Here is a 23,197-nt window from a genome sequence, read left to right on the forward strand (position 1 = left end):
AGTCAGTGCAGGACCTCATGCCCACCAAAGCTTATATGTCAGCTGCTGCCATCCTGGCCTGAGTAATAATGGCTCCCACCTCCTTTTCCAAATCCACGTGAAGGCACCTCACTGGCAGACAGAACCCAAACTGTATCCAGATCACAGCTATTAAGGCAATCTGGGAAGTAGTCCCAAGTGTCCAGCCTCTTTGATTCCCGGGAGAGTAGAGAGGAGGAGTGGGAATGGTACCAGGTGCTAGATAACATGTCACAGGCCACATTCCGTGGCTACTTGACAACCACACACATGGTTGAAATTTCCAAACTGACATTTCCAATTGCAACAGCAATGACTCCAACCTTCTCTAACTATCTCTCATTCAAATGTAAATGAAGTCACCTTCTCACCAAAATGGGAGACCCAAAGTCCCAGCAGTTATTGTATCCATTGTCAGGTAACCACTTCTCTTCTAGTTCAGGGGCAAATCCACCTAGATACCATCTAACCTAACCATCAGACAAGTTTCATCACCAATACCAGCTCACCCGATGTAATAGGAGAGAATAAGAAGGTAAAAAAAGGAAATTGGATATATGCATAAACAAGCAAGAAAATATGCACAGCCTTGCATCTTTTTTGCAACTGACCATGAGGCTACAGTTGATGTTTCTAACTTCCTTCTTCCACTAGGAAATCCCTATTTCCTTTGTGTTTGGCCAGCATCTTAGTTGGTTAGAATTCTTTACCTAGTGAAATAATTATAAATCTTTATTCCTGGGCGACCTGAGTGTATACACCTGGCACCCTCTACCTGGGATCAGATTGCTGTAGAGTCTCCAAGCTTTATCAGACAAGGAGGAGAAGTGTTTCTGCAGAAGGGGAAACTCAGTGGAGTTTGTAGGCTCTAGGAATTGTGATTCATTGAAATCTACCCCAATGTTTCCATTCAAATTCTCACCATTTCATCTTTTCCTATCAATGCTTAATCTTTACCTAAAAGATCTGATGTGGCCGTGACTTCAACTTACACTGGAATTCAGCCACCTGCAGTGTCTGATTCTTGGCTACATTAGCCCTGTGGCTATAGGAGATGGGAGAGTGTCTTGTAGGATAGTCACAGAAGGTCCCAGTTCTGACTGTGACCTGACATAAAAGTTTAAAACTATGAGATTATCATTTTTCTTACTTAAGCAATTTAGCTTATGGATAGCTTATGTACAGATATATCATAGCTTACATAAACTATTCCCGTATTATTTTTCAGCATTTCCAATACATTTATTAAAAATTTTTTTTAACATTTATTTATTTTTGAGAGACAGAGCATGAGTGGGGGAGGGGCAGAGACACAGGAGACACAGAATCCAAAGCAGGTTCCAGGCTCTGAGCAGAGAGCCTGACACGGGACTTGAACTCACGAACCGTGAGATCATGACCTGAGCCAAAGTCGGATGCTTAACCGACTGAGCCACCCAGGCGTCCCTCCAATAAATTTCTAACTCAGGCCCAACTAAAGGGACAAGAAAGTCTGGAAGGTACTAGTATTGTACCTGACTAGTATGACAATCAATTCTCTAGACCCTGGATATGCTAGGGCATCTGGAGTTCCTTGTAGGTGTGTGCCTCCTTACCACTCCCACCCCTGCCCAGCTTGGCCTAGCACAGCATCTCAGCACATGAGGGCAAACCCATTTCTGGCAGTGCTGGGAGCAGGAGACAAGCCTTAGCCATGGAAGTCAGAGGACAGGAAGAGCCTTGTCTTACTGGCCCACAGTCTGCAGGGAGACCCCCGAAAGGCGGGGGATAGCTCATTTACATAATGAAAACTGGCAAATTTAATGTGACATCTGCACAGATGCAATCTCCCTTTAAATAAAAGGCACCAATAAATGTTTATGGTCAAGAAGCTCACTGTATTTTAACATGAAGCCATTTGGCCATTATATTCAATTTAAACATCCTGAAATTGAGTTTTCCAGGTGATGTGTGATGCTTTTTTTCACAACTCACTGAGCCCATTTTCCCTCACCTTCTCAAGGGTTTAAAAGTGCAACATGTTTTAATGGAAATTACAAATTTACCAATGTACTCTGCCAGCCTCCTATAAGTCGGCTCTAATCATTTCTTTGGTCTGAAAATTCTTCTCTGCTCATGCGTTTCTAACCTACAATCACTCCGAAGACCAGGATACAATTTAAAAGATTTGAGGTTCTACATTGGAATATGGAATTTATCGTGTGGGTCCAGTTCAGTGTCAAGTTTTCCATGATTTTTCCCAGAAATCAGAGGCTGTCAGTACTCTCACCAAGTAGTCCTGTCATTCCTGTAACTCTCAGAGTTGGAACAAAATGCACCCAAAGTTTCTTCTAACCCACTAGGACTTCTAGAGGGACAGTTTAAAGTAGTTGCCTCTAAATGGCCATAATTGTGGCTTGTACAAACATTCAGTGAACAAAGCTCTTTTCTCCAGAAAGGTAGATGCCAACTGTTTGCTTTCCTCAGGGCTGTTCCCTGAGCACAAGCAGCATGATAAAAAGCTCTCATCCTTGGCTAAGTCACTCAAAGTAAACCCCTCCTCTGAAAAGCAGGGCAGACACACGCCAATTAAAATTGTGCTGCGTGCAGGAGACTTTGGGGCTAACTGATTGATAAGGAAGGCAGGACCACCAAAAGTCACTTTCATGGAAAGACTATTAAGTAAAAGCAGAGAGACTGTGGGTTCTAACTCTGCTTCTACCCTCTGCTAAATTTAACTTCAAAGTCATCAACTTAGTATTTTTAAGCTCTCGCCTTTTTGCTAGGTAAAATGATGTATCAGATCTTGCCCCCCACATTAGGAGTTTTTATAAGGCCACATCAACGTTGGTAGATCAACTCTAGGTGAGCTCAAAATATTAGATTACCTAGAAGCATATGTACTATTTAGTTATAAGCCACATTCACAGTGCTCTCAAAATCCCCAAGGGAGGCACACAGTTTGCCCATCTAGAGAAGACCACCTAGATTCAAGCAGTGGTAGGGGTGTTGGTAGGGAGACAGAGGGGCTCCATCCAGAACTGGTTAATAAAGCATTTCACCAACTTCTGGCTCCACACTCTTATCAGTACCTGAGGAGTATAACTCCCACCCTGGCTACCTTCCAGGACTATCCTGACGATCAAGATGAGAACAGAACAGTGGAGGGGAAAGTGCACGACTATCAATGTAAAGAGAAAGTAGTTATCAACAGCAAAAATCTTGGTTGCAAATAAAACATCATTATATTTCATTAGGATGATTTCAACCCCAGGAGCCACGTCAGAGCCCAGAAGGGCAGAGAGAAAGCTGCACTAGGAGCCCACTACCTGATGGTGGTGCCTTGCAAACGGTCTATCTTCTTATTGAGCTCAGCAATGATGCTGTGGAGTTCCGTGATGCGTTCCTCGTACCGAAGCGTTGTTCGCTCCTGGACGTCCTCATGTTCTCTCATGAGGTGGGACTGTTCACACTGGGATCAAGAGAACAAGACAGAAGGGCCAATGAGTTGACGCACCTATGGGTGAATGATTCCAAGTTTTATGGTTTCAAGCCACCACAGCCTCAACATTGAGCACACTCCAAATAAACATATGCCTGCTCATTGGCCGGAATCCCAGAAGCCACAACACCAGCTAACTTTTATCATATCCTTTGCCTTTGTAGCATTCATTCTGTCTTTAAGAGGGAAAGTCCCTCTGCCATTGCTCACAATCTCTGTGGCATTATCCAAGTCTCCTGCTTTCCACCCCCCTCCAAGAAGTGGGCAAGTGGTCTGAGCTGGATCCATCAGATACCTTCTTTTGGGAATGTTTAGTGAATAGACTTAAGATTGCGTGGAGTTGATTCACTTGACTGAGGGTCCTGAAAAGACTGTCCCTTAGTTCCTGAGACCTATACCCCTGAGCTGTCGTCCCACATTCCTTTATGGCTGTTCAGTTTCTATGTACCCTTTTAGCTGATGTTTGCTAGGGTACATTTCAGCTGCTTTTCAACCAAATAGTCCTAAGTGGTGTGACAATTATTTCTATCTGGCCAGTTATCTGCAGACTTAATTTTTTCCAATATCCTTTTCTACCAGACTATGAACTCTGGCAAAGCAAAGACTAGGTGATTCTGTAATTTAGCCCTAACACCTGGCATGTGGCTTGCTTCACTGTGGGTGATCTAGTAGCGTTATGGAATGAATGAATTGCAATATATCACACTGTCAAGGAGGCTGCTTTGCAGAAACAATGACAGAAGAAACTGAGGCGCTTCCCTTGCTCAGCATCTGATGGTGTAAGAGGCAGCAGATGCTATAAAAACATTTTTGAAGCTAGAGTTTAAATCCTAAGGAACCTGTTCATCTCTTTCACTTCTCTAACCCCTCCTCAACGCCCTACCAGTCACCGAGCATTTGGTCTCATTTGCATAACAATAACACACTCATCAATGATGGAATAAGGAATCTAGCTTCTGTCCCTGTCTACTGCGTTCAGCGCTGATTAATTTCCTGTCCAGCAGAGGAATTTTAATTTCATTTCAGCAAGGTTTTCCTAATGCCAAGAGCCATATGTACTTGCCAGCTTTGCACCTTCAGGGCTAGTGGCAGACGGAAAAGGGTAAGACTTCTCACCCACCACGTCCCACTGTCCTCCTACCTCCCTAAATCTGTGGTTTCCCATGGTGTAACCCAGAAGCTACCGGGCAGGGACAAAAGCCTTCAAAGATAAGCAGAACACTACACCAAGCCCAACTCAATACTGAAACAGAAATACACAGCAAAGAAGTCTGATAAATATGGTGGTATATATCCCGGCAGGGACCACACCTATGAACGACTTGATCAGTATTAATGTGGTAACTTCCTGGGGGCTGCTCAGAGCTCCAGGAGCAAGATTGAAGGCAAGGAGGTTGTGGAAGCTGTGTCACAGATCTTTGGTGCGACAGCTGCTTTCACAGAAATAGCGATGTGAATTTCTGTTCTTAGGGACAACCTGCAACATCAAATAATGTCACTCAAGGTCACACGCTCAGGAAATAAGTGGAAGGAGAGGCAAGAATGAAGGGTGAGTCTAAGTCCCATTTATAGGGAAGCTTTCCTAAACAGAACAAAACTGTAACAGGCCCCAAGTACTCTTTGCATGAAATTATGCTTTTCATCCATGATCCACCATATTTTACAAGGGACAACGTAAGTCCACAAAATGACAGGGTGTCAAAGACAGTATCTGTCAAAAAGTGAAAAAGGCTCACATTTCTTTGGAACATAGCCACAGCAGAATACTGTTTTTCTCCATCCCCACAAAGTGTCTGTGAGTTTTTGTTATCAGTCTTTATTCCCACCTTCAAATTGTGTGTGTGTGTGCGTGCACGTGTGTGTATGTGGTATGTACATGTGTCAGTGTAGCTGGCACTCTCATGAAGATCACCAGTTCTAGATCTTAAAATAATTACAAAATCATGCCCAGTTTGACCTGAATCTCATTTCCACCACGACTCTTCCTGCCATCTTGCTGGCTCCTCCTCTTTGCTTTTCCATATTCAGCTCTGTAGGGCTACAAATCACTGTGAAAGGCTTCCCCTCACAAACTTAACAGCTCTCCCTCCCCACCAATTCCTCACTCACTCTTCCTCTTCCACAGTCTTCAGAGGTCAACAGCCCACTACAATCACCAAGGCAGACCAGAAACTGCCAAATTCACTTAAAAATGAAGGTGTGCAAATATTCATACAAGAAAAAGGCACACAATCAACTGATAACCACCAAGACAACTCTGGGCATCCCTGGTGACTGTTGTGAGCTACTTAACAGGCAAGATTCGGGTTGCTGGAAAAGCAGATGGCCAATGCCCAGATAATGAGAGCATGTTATCTGGGACTAAAGCATCTTCGCTCCTGCCTCTAACTGGGGAGTCTGCCTAGAGGGTATGAGTATGAACAAGAGACAACAGGAAGCCTGATGATTCAGACAGAATGGCACTTGTAGCTAAAAGGAGACAAAAGACTCAGAATGTATATTTGGAACTTACGGGTTCATTTGGGAGTAGCAACAAGAATATATTGGAGAAAAAAAAATTCCTAGCTGAAGGCAAAGATATCTGGTTTACATTCCTATATTTTTTTCCATAAGTATGGTTTCCTAAAATAGTGGAAAGCCTCTGTAATTTAATTCTTTCTCTACAAATAATAGATATGTCTCGATTTCCTATAACATTTAAGATGGTGTGCTGGGTGCCACAGTGGGGGTCACTATGACACATACTTTGAAGCAAACTGTAGTCACAGCTTCCGGGTGGAATTCTGTGCTGGAGGACAAAAGTGGGGGTTGGGGGGAGGAGAGATGGTGGAAAGGTACTCTGGGGATTCTTTACACAGTGACAAGAGAACACTGGAAAATAATTATCCTCTTAGCCTCAAGGTGAATGAATGGCTGGAGAAGACATTGCCCAAGTCCCACCTGTACGTGTCCTTGAGGTGTCACATTAAACACACTTGACCCATTCTGTCCACACTCATTGCAACCAGACCAAGATATATTGAGGCACTCATCTCCAAGCTTAGTGAAAATCCCTTGAGCTTTTCCAAGCTGCGGTGCCTGCACCACAACTCCCATGAAAGCAACAGGGCAGGAGAAAACAAGTCGTGACCTGCAGGAGCCAACAGAACCCAACAAAACACCCTTGTTAAATAGTCCTCATAAAGCTGCACAAGACCAACCCCAGCAAGGGACACTTTGGTGCAGGAAAAGTAGAAGAGGAGTAGCGGCACCCAGGACAGACACAGCCATTCTGTGCACGATCATGCCTTCCTGCCCTGGCAAGCTCCTGCACGGGCAAGCCTGGTTTGTTCAAGTCATGACGGATTTTATTATCACACTCCAGTATTGTTACTGACCCATGCCTCTCCCCACCCTCAGTTTTCATGATCTGTGAGAGCAATTTTTTTTAGCCTGGGAGGGTGTGTGATTTCAGGCATTCTGTTTCACAGGGGCACAGGTGAGGTGAAGCTGCATATCATACCACCACAGAAGAATCACCCAGGGTCAGGTAGCCCAGTAAACCCTCAATTGAGAAGGTAATACAACAATGACAACTAAGCAGGAAAAAGGAGCATTACCTCTATGATTATAATTTTTTGACTTTTAACTTACAAGTTTAAGTACTTTATACACATTAAAAAATGATAGATGTCCACTTTCTCCATAATCCATGAATAAAACCCTTTTTCAAATGATGTTCATTTCTCTCCAGTATTTTCTTATGGATATGCGGCTCTACCGGAGCCACCATGTGGGATGTGCATCCCATAAGCGCCAGCACCCCTGCAGTACCCAGCAGGGGCGGTCATCAAGACTCTGGTTCACCTTCACCCTTGCACATGGTGGGATTATACTTCCCCTTTCCCATGAAGCCGGATATGTGGCCATGTGACTTGTTTCAGCCAATGAGATCTCAGTGAATTGATACCATTTGCACCTGGAAGCCTTTACCAGCTCCTTCAGCATTTGCTACATTCCCTTCCCAGGCCATGGCTGCTGGCAATGTTCCAGACGGTGGAAGCCCTTCAGCTTAGGAGGCTGGCTGAGGACAATGCCACACAGAGTTTTCTGCCAGCACTACTGAGCTCCTAGCAAGGAACCAGAAATACACCTTTCATATCTTAAGCCACTGCAAATCTGCGGTTATGTGTTATCACTGCATATTCTGATGATACAACCATTTTACAGATGAAAACAAATTAAATGTAAAGTTACTGATTTGTTATATCCCAGACAAGCAGAACCCTCTGAAAAATCTTTCTGATTCCTGTTCATGCCATCAAAGGGTTAAAGCGATTGTAGCCACAATCTTCTCCCCTCAACTCCCTCCCAGATCCCTGACCTGTGGGCTGGTCTCTGTACCATTTGCCTAAAGATCTCCAGGGGCACCAGAGTCGCCCTCCTTGGTCCCCTTCCCTGACCTGCCTCTGTTGAACTCCAAGAAACACCAAGTATTATGCCTTCCAACATCAGAGGAGAAGTAGAAAACCCAGACAATTCTCTCCTCAACCCCCTGGAGCACCGAAATAAAAAAGCAGACACACGGGGCTGTAAGACAGGACATTCTAGATCCCTCCAGTTCCCATAAAGCCAGCGTTAGCTGCCCAAGTCAGTTACTCAGCGATGACTTTCTTAACAGGGAGGAATGGCAGCTTCTTCCTGCAAAACTTCCAAGTGAGAAATTATTTTCTTCTCTTCACCATACACAAACGTTCCATAGGATTTCAGTCGAACAAAGTAAGAAATGGTCTCAAACAACATGCTGCCTATGATCCCAGGGAATTGCATCCAGGGTTCTCCCTCCTCCCAGCCTGTATTCATCAGTTTTTGGACTGATCCTGCAATACAGCAGAGAAAGCAAGCCCGTGGTTGCAGCATCTTGCCTGCCATGAGTTTCCGGAGGTCAGAATCATTAGGATTGCTCCTACAACTACCAACCGTTGGTCTGAAAGGCAAGGAAAAAAAGACTGGGGTTGGATAGGATGAAATTGCGTTTTTCCTGAATTTCATCCTGACACTTAATGTATACTCTGAGCATTTTCCCTAGGTATCAGCTCTCCTATTTGATGATGAAGCAAATTTAAAATCTATATAAATACGTATGTCTAGCCACATATATTGGTGAAATTGCCTATATGCAAAAAATGTTTATTAAAAACAAGCAGTATCATTACAACCACCAAGAATAAAACCCTTTAGTCTCATGTCTGCTATTGGTGCAATCCAGGGATAAAGCCATGAGTCAGCCTTGAGACAGAATGGTCTGAGAACTTGAGCCCTTGTTGGAAAAACCCTGTGCAATGTGCTGATGCTAAGGAGCTTTATGGTTTTGTTAATGTTCTTCACTGGGTTTTATCTTACCCCCACAGAGGCCACTGATCTTTAATCATCACATTAGTCTCAGCTGTCAAACCTAAGAGCATTATGAACTCCATTCTTGAAAACTGCAATGCCATCATTCATCTGTTAACCCTCTCAACCGTCCTGGGGAAGGGGGTCAGCACCACTCCCTTTTAAAATACCCAAAGAAGTAATGCTACTCTCTCAGGATCACAATGGATTGGTCTCAGTAATATTACTAAGGGTATTTTCATCTTCATTCTAAGGCCTGGCCCAGGTCCTCCCAAGGGGAAGGTGGGAGGAACAAGGCCAACTAAACAAAGAGGCCCAGCACAAATGGAAATGCCTTTGATGAGCAAAACAGCAAGAGCAATTTACCAAAGAAAAGTATAAAACCAGTAAGAAAGGAATAGAGAACATTCCTGACACAGAGAATGCATGCCAACCACATCTGTAAGTATTTCATACAATGAGAAAAAGAGATAAGAAAGGACTCTCTCCATTACATTTAATGAAAACTATTTATGTTTTCTTCCTAAAAGCCAAGAGGCAGAAAATTCAGAAGACTTGCTTTCCAAAGACAGAGGGCTTAGAAATAGAAAGTGTTCTGAGGGCGCCTGGGTGGGTCAGTCAGTTTAGCGTCTGACTCTTCATATTGGCTCAGGTCACGATTTCATGGGTTCGTGAGATGGAGTCCCATGCTGGGCTCTATGCTGACAATGTGAAGCCTGCTTGGGATTCTCCTCTCTCTCTTGCTCTACACCTCCCCTGTTCTCTCTCTCTCTCAAAATAAACATTTTTTTTTTTATTTTTTAATGTTTATTTATTTTTGAGACAGAGAAAGACAGAGCATGAACGGGGGAGGGTCAGAGAGAGAGGGAGACAACAGAATCTCGGAAGCAGGCTCCAGGCTCTGAGCCACTGGCCCAGAGCCCGACGCGGGCGGGGCTCGAACTCACGGACCGCGAGATCATGACCTGGGCTGAAGTCGGACGCTTAACCGACTGAGCCACCCAGGCGCCCCAAAATAAATAAACATTTTTAAAAAATCTTTATGGAGTGCTTGGCTGGCTCAGTTCGGTAAGTGTCCAATTTTGGATTTCAGCTCAGGTCATGATCCCATGGCTTGTGGGATCGAGCCCCATTTTAGGCTCCATGCTGTTAGCATGGATTCTCTCTCTCCCTCTCTCTCTCTCTGCCCTCCCCTGCTCACACACGTGCATGCTCTTTCTTTCAAAAACTCAAAAAAAAAAAAAAAACTTTAAACAAGAAAGTGTCTGTATTACTACTGACTGATTTCATTTCAAAGGGATTCAAAAGCTTGTTTGAATTATCATTTTATAGCACTTAAAAATGCAGCAATTTAAAACGGTTGGTACTAAATAAATAGCAAATATGCTGAAAGCATCAAACTAGTACTATATATGATCTTTGCCAGCTTCCCACAAGGCTGTTCCCTATGAGGCTATTTAATGTTGGTGCAAATGCATGCATGTATCTATGTGCCTGTTTGATTGGGATGGAAGGGATGTTTAAACCAAATGGACCTGTGCATCATCCCCTCCTTGTGACTTCGAGATCCCCTCTGGATGCTAAGAGCAGCCTGGGCAGCTTAAGAGACATACAGGGATCAGTACAGCTGTGGATTCTCACAAACCCTGGCTTCAAATTCTAACTCTTGGTTACTTTCTAGCTACATAATCTCAGGCAAGATACTCAAATTCCCTAAACCTTAATTCTTTCATTCATAAAACAGCCATGTTATTAGTACCTGCACCATAGGTCACTATGAGAACTCCCTGAGATAAAGCATGCAGAATGCTTGGCACACGCCTGGCACAAATATAGCTCAAGAAGTATGGTGATTATCACTACTGGCATAAGCTAATAGTGGTGTTGTTAATCAAATCCCCCAGGAAGTTGTGACGAACAGCCTCCAAAATGCCCTTATGATCCCTGAATCTCCTTTGTGTGATACCCTCTTACTGAGCCTGCATGGGACCAGTGACTGGCTTCTAACTAATACAATGTGGCAAAGGTGATGGACATCACTCCCATTACCTTATATAAGACTGTCTTATCAGCAGACTTATTCTAGAATCTTTCTCTGCATGGATGGCTTTGAAAAAACAAAGTGTCCTGAATCCTACAACCACAAAGAAATAAATTCTGCCAAGGACATGGGTGAGTGGACTCTTCACCAGTTGAGGCTTCAGATGAGTATTCAGCTCTGGCCAACACCTTGATTACAAACACGCATGGAACCCAGTTAAGCCATACCTGAGCTTCTGATGCACAGAACTGTGAGCTAATAAATGTGTGTTCTTTAAAGCCAGTTTTTGTGGTAACTTATTACACAACAATAGAAAATAAACACAGAAGTACTTTGCCTTCCCCATCACACTGATATAAGCTCCTTATTCTTAGAACTCTACTGGCAGGTTGACTTTATGACCACGTATAATAAACATTTTTGTATTCATCTAGTTCCAGTGTCACCATCAATAGTGACTCAACAGATGTTGAAGCTCTTTTTGCAAATTACTAATGAATACAGCCACTGTTTGCATTTTAGTTTAATCATGGTTCCATAGTATTTAGAGAGCTGGTAAAACTTACTAAAGCCACAGAGCATAAATGTATGCATGAACTTGCTCTTCCACAATCTGGTCAAGCCTCAAACATCAATCACTCACCAAGGCATATAACAAAGGAAGCGTGGCACAGCCATTTCATTTCTTATTTTTTCTTGCATAAATCTTAACTTCATAAAAGATATGAGACTGGCGAGTCTGACCTTTTTTTCATGTTCTCTTTCTGGGTCCCAGTATCTGAACTGGGGAGACATCTCCATTGAAAGGAACAGAGAATAATTTTTAAGTATATTTAGTATAAGAATGCAAACAGGATAGAGTCAATTAATGGCACTATGATATAACGAGCCACCAAAAACTCTTACATAAGATTATCTTAACCATAAGTAAGTTAAAAGGGAGCTGACTCAATCCTTGATCTAGCAAAGAAAAAAGTTTTCCATTATCCTCTACCATCCTCTGCACAAGATGTTCTGTCTTTGTAGTCTTACATTTTAATAAATACCCTCCTGGTCATCTTTTAAAAATCCAAGGCTGTAGTACATGTCAGCTTCCAGTTAAGGGCTTTCATAATTTCTTTCCTCTTAAAAAAAATACTCACTGATAAGAACTAATAACAATAGTTGACTTTGGATGGTTGTAAATTAGAAAACATGGTCACTTTAACACTATTTTATATTTTTCTTCAATACAAAAATAATCACTCTCTCAAGAAACCCTTATGAAACAAACAAACAAACATTAAAACATGTTTTAATTCACCAGGGCCCATTACTGAAACATTACAATGCTTTCTTTCCAATTTTTCCTATCATATTTTTATTACTTTTACTATCAGAAGGAAAATATTTTAAGTCTTCACCTAAGTACAAACTGACAATTTTGATCTGAATAACATCCTATATGAGGAAAGAACACTGGGGACCTTGTCTTAGCTCTGGTGCTAAGCTATTCACTTGACCTTCACTAAGCAAGTTAACCTCTCTGGGATGCCTGACAAATGTGGAAGTAAATGATCTCAAGTATAAAGGGTCTTTCCTCCATACTCAAACCATCTACGATTATGAGACATGAGTTTTCAAAACTTTCCATAGGTCATCTAGACCAATGACTGGCAGCCTGGTCTTTAGATCTCTCTTGAATTCCCACGTGAAAACAGAGCACCTATGCAGCACAACTAAAGCTTAGAGGCAAGGTATCCTCTTGAGCAACAAAATACAAGTAAGTAAGGACAAATCCACACTATCCACAAGCCCGGAAGGGTGTCTGAGTGGGCAGAAGCATGGAGGGAAGCAACAAGGTTGGTGGACTTGAGAACTGGAAAACCCCAAAATAATCAGTAAAGTATACATAGGAAAGTGATGAGGGCCAACTAAAGAACAGTAGCTAACACTAGGAAGCTTCTGCCTGAGCCAAGAGTAAATAAAGAAGGGGTCCACACTAAGATCTGAAAGAGCTAAAGCAGCTAGTCCTTGAGAACTTGCAAGACTGGCCCCAGGACTTGCTTCTAGGAGGAGAAACTGCTGACAGTGGGATCAGGATTGAACAGGATTGAACTGACTCAGGCAGTTGAGCACCTGACTCTTATTTAAGCTCAGGTCATGATCTCACGGTTCTCAGGATTGAGCTCTGCACTGGGCTCTGTGCTGACAGTGCAGAGCGTGCTTAGGATTCTCTCTCTCCCTCTCCCTCTCTGTCTCTCCCCTCTCTCAAAATAAATAATAAACTTCAAAAAAAAAAAAAAAAAAAAGGACTGAACAGAATGGGGTAACAGAGACAAAAGAAGGAATAGATCCAAATAGAAGTAGGTGAGGGGAAAAGATCTAGGAAGTGTCAGAGAGCGGTCTGCCTTATTTCTGACAAAACGAAAACAACAGGAGACTAAGCCTTATGAACTTATAAAGCCACCTTAAATCCTGCCTCCTAAAAGTTCAAGGAAACTATTTTTCACATAAAAATAAAAAATGGAAAAGTAGTGAGGTCAAATTCTATATAAAGTTATAAGAAGAAAGAAAAAAAGAGTAGAGTAATATCCCTATATACCATGAAAGCATACCACAAAAATGGAACATCTCCCCCCACCCTCAAAAGCCCCAAACAATAGCCTACTATTTCAAAATAAGCCAAAAGACTTGAAGGAAATAAAATGACATAAGACATGAAAGAATGTAATTCAGAATTAGAAAAACTCAGTAACAGAACACAGACAAAAATCAGAAATAAATAAAAACGCATTTCAGGAATAAAGACTAAACTAGAAGGCACACAAGAGAGAATAAACACAACATATAATGTCCCAAAACAAATATTAGATGGACAACAGGAAAAAACAAGTACAAAGGGAGAGATAGGATATGGATAGTGAGATACTGAAAACAGTCAAAAATGATCTAACATACAAATAATAAGCATCCTTGAAGAAAAAAAATCAAAGAGAACAGAACTAATATTCAACTCTATAAATTTTTAAAACTTCCCTGACATTAGAAGATTAAAAGAGATAATCAAAACAATACACAGAAAATCTGATAATATCAAACCAGGATGACTAAAATTAAGAGTTAACTCCACCCAGAAACAAATAATCCAGTGAAGAAATGGGCAAAGGACATGAATAGACACTTCTCCAAAGAAGACATCCAGATGGCCAACTGACACATGAAAAAAATGCTCAACACCACTCATCATCAGGGAAATACAAACCAAAACCACAATGAGATACCACCTCACACCTGTCAAAATGGCTAACATTAACAACTCAAGCAACAACAGATGTTGGCAAGGATGAGGAGAAAGAGAAATCTCTTTCACACTGTTGGTGGGAATGCAAACTGGTGCAGCCATTCTGGAAAACAGTATGGAAGTTCCTCAAAAAACTAAAAATATAACTACCCCATGACCCAGAAACTGCACTACTAGGTATTTATCCAAGGGATACAGGTATGCTGCTTCGAAGGGCACATGCATCCCCATGTTTATAGCAGCACTATCAACAATAGCCAAAGTATGGAAAGAGCCCCAATGTCCATCGATGGATGAATGGATAAAGAAGATGTGGTACTCAGCAATCAAAAAGAATGAAATCTTGCCATTTGCAACTACATGGATAGAACTGGAGGGTATTATGTTAATCAAAGTTAGTCAGAGAAAGACAAATATCATATGACTTCACTCATATGAGGACTTTAAGATACAAAACAGATGAACATAAGGGGAGGGAAGCAAAAATAATATAAAAACAGGGAGGGGGACAAAACATAAGAGACTCTTAAATATGGAAAACAAACAGGGTTACTGGAGGGGTTGTAGGAGGGAGGATGGGCTAAATGGGTAAGGGGCATTAAGGAATCTACTCTTAAAATCATTGTTCTACTATACGCTAACTAACTTGGATGTAAATTTAAAAAAATAAATAAACATGGTTAAAAAAAAGTTACTCTAGTAGGGGTGCTTGTGTCTGGCTCAGTTGGTGGAGTGTATGACTCTTGATCTCAGAGTTGAGTTTCAGCCCCACACTGTGCATAGAAATTACCTAAAAATAAAATCTTTTAAAAAAGTTACTCTAGTAAAATTACTGGACTTAAAAAAAATAAAGAAAAAATATGCCATGGATGTCTAGAGTAAGTGTCTTGTGAGGCAAAGAAAGCTGTATTATCAGACTTTGAGGGCAACGCTCTGTGTTGAATAAAAGAATAAGGAGACATAGCCAAGAAAAGATGGGCCAAGGGTTTTATATCTAGCAGAAATGCCTTTCGAGTACAAAGGGCACACACGCACCATCATTAATGAGCAAGAGCTTGGTGAAGATTATTCCCCTGAGCCCTCCCTGAGGAATCTACTAGAAAATAAGCTTCAGGCAATAAACAAACAGAGGAACATTGACATAAGGACCACAGTAAACATGAAATATATATTTACTTGTCGAAGACCAAATGAGGACTAGAAGGGAAGAATATGAGTTGCAATGGCCATATGGTCAGGCAGGGTGGATAGAGGACAACTGCAAGTAACTGGAGGAGTGAAGAGAGCATAATGCAACCAAAAACAAACAAACAAAAAAACCAAATTAAATTCTTCTCAGGAACTGCATTTGTCATAGTGGTAGTAATATTCTTTTTTTTTTTTAATTTATTTTTTAACGTTTATTTATTTTTGAGACAGAGAGAGACAGAGCATGAACAGGGGAGGTGCAGAGAGAGAGGGAGACACAGAATCGGAAACAGGCTCCAGGGTCTGAGTGGTCAGCACAGAGCCCGACGCGGGGCTCGAACTCACGGACCGCGAGATCATGACCTGAGCTGAAGTCGGACGTTTAACTGACTGAGCCACCCAGGCGCCCCTATTCTGAAACCATATATACTATGGAATGAAGCAAGTAAGTAATTACAGAATATTCTAATTTAATCATCCTCTGAAACCTTAAGAACCAGGATTCTTAGCGTGAAAGGAAGGAGATACAGATAAACATACAAGAAGCTAAATAAAAAGTGCCTTTGTAATCCGAATTTAAACCGCAGCTATTAGTATGAACTCCTAAAGTATTTTATCTTAATATTAATATCTAAATAAATAAGGAATAAAGAATTCCCTGGCTGTGTCTAATAAAGGAAGCTTGAAAGCAATGACTAACCTAGAAGCAGTAAGCAACCTTTGCACCCAGACTGTGGTACTGAAGTATCATTTTCTGCAGAGAGAAACAAGAGCTACTTGGGGAATGGTCACTACCATATTTGGGACAAAAAATGCACTAGATGAGTCTGGAGTAACTACCAGACTCATGTCAAAAGACTCAAAGCCAACATCAAGACATTCATACTGGCCAAAGATAATACGATTTGAGTTTCTGTAAGGAAAATAATTACAACAGAATAAAACCCAAATATGTTTAAATCTACAATTTCGTAATAATATATTTAAAAATTCACTGGGCAATTTCCAAGGATTATAGGTAATTAATGAACTTGAAAAATGTTAATGGAAAGATGAAGCATTCTGCTCTTCATTTGTTGAAAGCATGGTTTCAACAAATCAAGGATAATGGGACATGTCATGACCTGAGCCAAAATCAAGAGTCAGATGCTTAACTAACTGAGCCACCCAGGTGCCCCTCTGTGTTTTCTCTTAAAATAAAAAACACAAATGTTTTCTAAAAACTTTCCAGATCCCTTACCTGTGCCTTGGCCAATTTCTTTTCCAGAAGGTCTCGTTCCCGCTCTGTTTGCTGCAGACGTTTATTAAGCTCCACTATATCTCCCTTGAGTGATGCCAGGGCTGCCAAGTGGAGCTGTGGCAACAGAAAGAAAGGAGCACAAGGTTAGTTAGATCCTTTGGCAGAAACATTCCTTCCCTTCATTCCTTGTAATTAGTGTGATCATATTAAAAAAATGCATCATCTCCAATGGGTGCTATTAAATCAGGTGTCTTCCAGGCAAGCCAGGTTATATGGTCACCCTAAATGTAACAGGGAGAAGATTTATGTGTGGGCAGCAGGACCTAATTTTGGTGGTTAAATCAGGACAGAGAGCAACGCTTCTCATTCTCAGGGCCTTCACTGAGTTACTCAGTGAGAATGAGATTAAGAGCTGGTGTGGGGTCGCCTGATTCTCAACCTGAGCAGCAAGGGAAAGGGAGAACCAAATTAGCTTTTTACCTTTGGGAAATATGAAAGGTGAATAGGGCAGTTCAATCACCCATATTGCCACATGTACAGACAGACCATGGGGCTGAATATTAAGAAAAACTGGGAGAGGTCTTTTTTTTTTCCCCCAGGACCTCTTTAAAGTGGTCCTTGCCAGCTCATCTTTCCTCATTGTCCCCCACACAGACTACCCTGACTAGATGCTCCTTCTGGGCAAGTAGACCCTCTCGTAGGAGCAGAACTAGAATGCTGATAAGGATGCTAGGAAAAGACAAACAAAGAACCCCTCCAGATCTCTGTCCCCAGCCAACATCCTCAGGTTAACAGGAGCTACAAGTGATGTTCTTCAGCACAGTAGCAAAGGGGTACCACCCTGCACTTCTGGGATCTCAATCTGCTCAACATCCAAGCTCAAACACTGAGCTGCAGCTGCACCAACAGCTACCACACCTGCCTTTTGTGGCCTTCCAGGCCAATGGCTTAAACAGATCTGTTTAGGATCTGTTCAACACACTGATCCCAGAGCAACACCCTTCAACCTTCTTGGCCCTTTGAGTCACTACTTCTCATCGGTCTTCATCACCAGTTCCCAGGGGGAACTCAGACTGTTCCCCAGCTGAATTGTACACTATGTTTGGGTGAGTAGCTGCAATCAGAACAAACCTTCCTTCCTTGCAGGTTTTTAGTAGCTTCTGCCAAGAGGGAGTTAAAGGAGTGAGCAAATAAACATGATCTTTAAAGATGGACGTGGCACGACAGTACACAGTTCAACTTTGAAGATTTTAATTTCAGGTTTAGAAAATGCTTTTCTGCAACTGCATGTTGGCTGGTAGGTTTGTTGGGGGGCGAGGGGGAGTACAGGACAAGGATGTACAGGGCAGAGTCTGGGCTATCAAAGCAGTTGTTTATGTTAGACTAGAACAGCAGTGAATGTGACTTCGCTTAATTGCATCAGGGCTGCAAACCAACAGATCAATAGCCGATTTGAAATTAGGAATGCTTGAAATTTAAAAAAGGAAATGTCAGGCAATCTGGTGGTATTTGCCTTCTCGTGTAGGGCTACGGCTGCCCAGAAAAAGGTCACTTTGGGTTTCAGATACAAGGTTTTATGTGATGAATTCTCAGCACAAATACCACAGTGTTCCCATTGTACAATCTTTTTGAGGCTGTTCTGCTTCCAGGAGGGTGGAGAGGGACTCAAATTCACTCCTTTAGACAGCTGGGTTGCCCCCTCTGCCTCTGAACTGTCAATCTGAGAATTTTCTTTCAGTGTCAGACATTGTGGTCTGTTACACATTCTGTCGAGTCTTGGGAGAGGCTTTACCACTTCTCTGGAGAGAAGGATAAAATACTTGGGGAGCTGAAATGTTCTTTAAGAAATACAGGAGTGGAAACAAAGATTCCAACTATATAAACCTAGACATGCCTCCTCTCTCCCACATCTCCCTCCTACTTCTGGGGGAAGGACAACCTGAAGGACTTGGGGGAGAATTAGGAGGGAAAAGTTGACAGAGGAAGCTCTACATTCCACACTAACTTCATAAACTGGGCCAGATGAGGAGACACACAGAGTAGTTATTTCCATCAAAGCACACGGCAGAGAGGGTCCAGGGGGTCATCCCTACTGGGGAGAGTATCCAGCTTGGAGCAGATAACACCTTTGGGCCTATCAGCTCTCCAGATTGCCAGGAAGATCCATACGATGTGCATCTGGGCCAAGTCTCTTTGTTTTCCTGGATGGAAGATGCCTCTCTATGAAATGAGAGTAGACTAGTTGTTCTTCACCTTCTTTGGGTCACAAATTCCTTAAGAATCCATGCGGGTGACAGATTCTTCTCTTAGAGAAGAATATAAATTTGGGGTTGATGCATGTATTTCACCTAATTATGGTGATAACACAGTCTGGACTCTTTCCATAAACTCCAAATTAAGAAGCCACAGATGCCACATAAGTTTTGTAGACTCTCTCATGGGTCATAATCGTAGTTGTTTGGGGAAAGGGCCCTGGGTACTTGACATCTCCCATTCCAGATTTGCCGGTGAGGACCTAAAACCCAGAGATTGACTTGCTTACTCAAAATCCTATGGATAACTCAACACTAGCACCAAGGCCACCAGTGTCCTTTCCCCGCTATATGATGTTGTATGTGATGGTAATTTTCAATTTTTTATGTGGATGAAAACTTTACTTAAAGTATTTCCCTCTGATTATAAAAGAAAAAAAATGTAACAGAAAAATAAACATTCTAACGTATTAGCTAGAATTAGAATTGTTTAATAAGAATTAGAATTAGTTAGAATTGTTTAATAAGTTTTTTTTTAATTTATATGTATTATTTTTTAATTTTTTTAATGTTTATTTTGGAGAGAGAGAACACACACGAATGGGTGAGGGATGGGCAGAGAGAGGCGGGGACAGAGGATCCAAAGCCAGCTCCATGCTAACAGCTGAGATCCTGATACGAGGCTCAAACTCACAAACCCCTGGATCATGAGCCAAAGTCAGTAGCTCAACCAAATGAGCCACCCAGGCACCCCAAGTGTTATTTTTAAAAGAGGCTTTTGTATTAAAGAAACAAAAGAGTTGTGGCTATATATTCTGCACATGATGGCTGTAGCATAAAAACTACGAAGGGTTCTTTCTCCTCCTGGCTGCATCTTCTTTCCCCATCAACCAGCTCTTCTGATAGAAGATAAAAATTAAAAACAACAACAAAGTAGAATATACACATGTTCTTTAATGTTGCTGACAGTTACTCAACAGAAACTAACTACAGAGTGGGGGGCAGAGTGGCTAAAACAGACATGTTGCTTAGAATCGGGCTGACGGCACCCCCTTACTGCCTGATGACTGAGCATGAAGTACGCTAAGTTGTCACTACAAGAAGACCCCCCCATCAATAACTCAGTAATCAAAAGTTAGTTCGACCTCCCATCTTTTTGGGTTTTGTTCCCCTTCATTCTGACAGACCTCCTGATATCCCTGCAAATTCAAAGGCTAGAGGGTTTGAGAGCAACACTACAAGTTATCACACAACCTATGTCCTGCCAAGGCAAGTATTAAAAAATAAGAAGCCGAGAGGTCTTTTTGGGTATACTTTTTTAAATAGGCTTCACACCCGGCTCGAAGTCCAACATGGGGCTTCAACTCACCACCCTGAGTTCAAAAGCCAGATGTTTAACCAACTGAGGCACCCAGGTGCACCTATCTGGCTAATTTTTAAAAGGGCTAACAGTGGGTTTTAATTCTAGAAAGATAAATTTAACAAAAGTAACCAAAATTGTTAAATATCTGTAATAGGAAAATTACACGTATACCATTTTTTGAGATCTCTTTACTTGTCTTCTGAGTTTGGAAATGCCCTCTACCTTGACTCAGAGCTTCAGACATATGACCCATAAAGTACCATTAAAAGATGTTTCACTAACCAAAGAGAAAAAAACATATATAACGTTCAGAGTTTGTGCTAGTGTCCTCCCCAATTCATTCTTCTCTTCATACTCAGGAATGAGACCCTAATTTTGGGCTGGTCATACTGTCATTCAGCTAAAACATCCCAGTTGCCAGCCTCCCTTGCAGGTGGAGCTAGGAGTAGCCGTATGATGAAGTTCTGACCAATGAGACATAAGCAAAAATATTATGTGGGAGTTCTGAGAAAATCTTTCTGAGAGAAGTCATACCCTTTTTTTTTTCCCCCTATCCTTGCTGCTTGGGGTACATGAATGTGGTAGATGGAGCCCCAGCAGCCATCCTCCTCCTTAAAGATGAGGTCTATACTCCAGAGAGCCAAAACTTGCTCCTACCACCTTTGGACTGTTGACTCCAGACTTCTGTTGTATAGGCCACTACTATGCTGAAGTATTCTAGCAAATGAAGTCGATCTAATCCTAATTTATAAAGAACCAGAGAAGCCTGGATTCCAATCTCATTTATGCCACTTGTAGGTGGACTACCTTTAGATAGTTTATTTAATCGCTTTGTTATAAGGTTGCCATAGAGACAAATGAGACAGCATCCGTAAACTAACTCGCACAGCGGTGCCTGGGTGGCTCAGTCAGTTGAGCGTCTAGCTCTTGATTCTGGCTGAGGTCATGGTCTCACAGTTCCTGAGATTGAGCCCTGTGTCGAGCTCTGTGCTAACAGCATGGAGCCTGCTTGGCATTCTCTCTCTCTCTCTCTCTCTCTCTCTCTCTCTCTCTCTCTCTCAGCCCCTCCTCTGCTCTCACACACACTCGCTCTCTCAAAATAAATAAATAACTTAAAAAAAAAAAATAACTCACACGTTGTGTCTGGAACCACATAAGCTTTCAACAAAGGCCCATTTTCCCTTTCCCAGCCAAGTTTTAAGTCAACAAGTTTCAAGTCAACAAGCTTCCCAGACTAAGCCCCATCAAAGGTAGTGGGTAGGACACTCAGATGAGTGAGTAAGCCGGTCCTGTCATGGAGCAGCTTACTTCCTTGTGGATATCAGCATAGGATTGAGAGACCATAGCTGCTTTGTCTGATTCTGCTGAAGTCCTAAGGTTTATCTTAAGGAACTGACTGCCAAGGCTCTTAAATCTCTGTGAAAATTTTACCCGAGGCCTAAGCAAGGTGGGGATGGGACCTTGACAGACGGATATAAATCCATACTTACTTCATCGTTCTGGAGATATGAGGCACTAAGTCCCCAGGCTGCTTTGAGACCTGCCTCACATTCATTTTATAGTGTGTGTCCAAATGAGACTAAACCACCTGGAAATTTGACTGCAAGATAACTGTCAAAATGGCTGTTATTTTTGGATGAAACATTACTTCGCTAGTATTTCATCATTCAACTAGCTCTAAGAACAGGCTTGCTTAGCCTAGGACAGACGCCAGAGGCCCGGGTGACAAGCCAGCAGTGCCTTTGTGACAGTTCCTCCTGGGCTACATGGATAGATGCTTCTCCTGTTACATATTAGCTGTGTGACAAAGGGCTTTTTCACACTTCTTAAGATGCCCTTTTAAGCCAGCAGCCCAGTGACTCAAAGGAGTCTCCAGAAGCATCGCTCTGTATTTACAATTGTAAGGTGCTTCTCCACCTTGCTACTACTGGCAACAGCAACAAACATGTCCCCACACTATCCAGTTTGCACAGCACTCTCCCCTGCATCAGCCCACTGGACCTTCGCCATCACATTCGAGCTCTGTGGCCTGCAGGGAAGCCAGGGTTTCCTGTTTGCTGAGGGACAAGTACTTTTCCCAAAGTCCACAGTTGGTGAAGGACATCCAGGACCTGAATCTAGGCTGCCAAATTCTACACCCGCCATTTTAACCCATCTTTCTGGGACTCTGGTTTACCCTTCAACAACACTGTCTTCAAAGGGGCCAAAGTCTTCCATAGCCACACCTGAGACAGAGGAATGAATTCATTCCAGAATCTCCATCCAGACACAGGCACCATGGAGCACTAATGGTGTGATGGCAGAGGCGGCCTTCCCTGCATTGGTGGGAGGTAAGCTCATCCAGGGCAAACTGTGCCTGTTCTTTCTTTCTGTCTTACTTGCTCTGGTGCTACCTGAGGTGTTCTAGAAGTCATTCCCTGCCAAGGTACCTCTATTTCCTTTCTGCTACGTGATGATGGGAATTACCATTCTGTCCTAATTGAGCCACCTGCCTTCCAAATACAAGGTATACCCCATTTTTGCTTAGGTTTGAGTGATGACGACAGGTAGTGCCAAATTCTTTCACCTAGTGAACTGTTTTCTTTGCTAAAGAGGAAGAAACCAGCACAACTCAACATTACTGAACGTACACGCTCTTGACAGGTTCTGCTGTTTTCTACACATTACCCAACTGAATCAGCTGCAGAGCCCTGCAGAAGAAAGGGCAGTGTCAAAACCCCAATGCCAATCTTTAGGCATACTTTGAGAATTCTATCTTGGGAACTGCTGCTTGGGCTAAGTGCATTTCATGCAGTATCTCATTTAATCCTTGCCACAATGCTGGGAAACCGGTATTGTTACCTCTTGACAAATGAGGAAACGCAGGCATGGAGTGGGGCAGAAAATCAGTCAGGGGCAGAAAACCGATAAAAAGTGGAACAGAGGCTAATGCAAAGGCACTCGGTGCTCTAATCTCTG

The 23,197-nt window shown here is 42.3% G+C and overlaps 1 protein-coding gene across 4 annotated transcripts in view; it reads right to left on the reverse strand.

The window, feature by feature from the left end:
* Window positions 1-23,197, reverse strand: part of MCC (MCC regulator of WNT signaling pathway) — a 425,462-nt gene that overhangs the window by 95,317 nt on the left and 306,948 nt on the right. For all 4 annotated transcript variants that reach the window (XM_027035816.2, XM_027035812.2, XM_015070216.3 and 1 more), the window contains 2 exons: window positions 16,625-16,738; window positions 3,327-3,469 (listed from right to left, as the gene is read on the reverse strand). In XM_027035816.2, the coding sequence (XP_026891617.1) occupies window positions 3,327-3,469; window positions 16,625-16,738 (257 nt within the window). The remainder of the gene's footprint in view (window positions 1-3,326; window positions 3,470-16,624; window positions 16,739-23,197) is intronic.

This window comes from Acinonyx jubatus, chromosome A1, assembly GCF_027475565.1.
Source record: "Acinonyx jubatus isolate Ajub_Pintada_27869175 chromosome A1, VMU_Ajub_asm_v1.0, whole genome shotgun sequence".
Lineage (NCBI taxonomy): Eukaryota > Metazoa > Chordata > Mammalia > Carnivora > Felidae > Acinonyx > Acinonyx jubatus.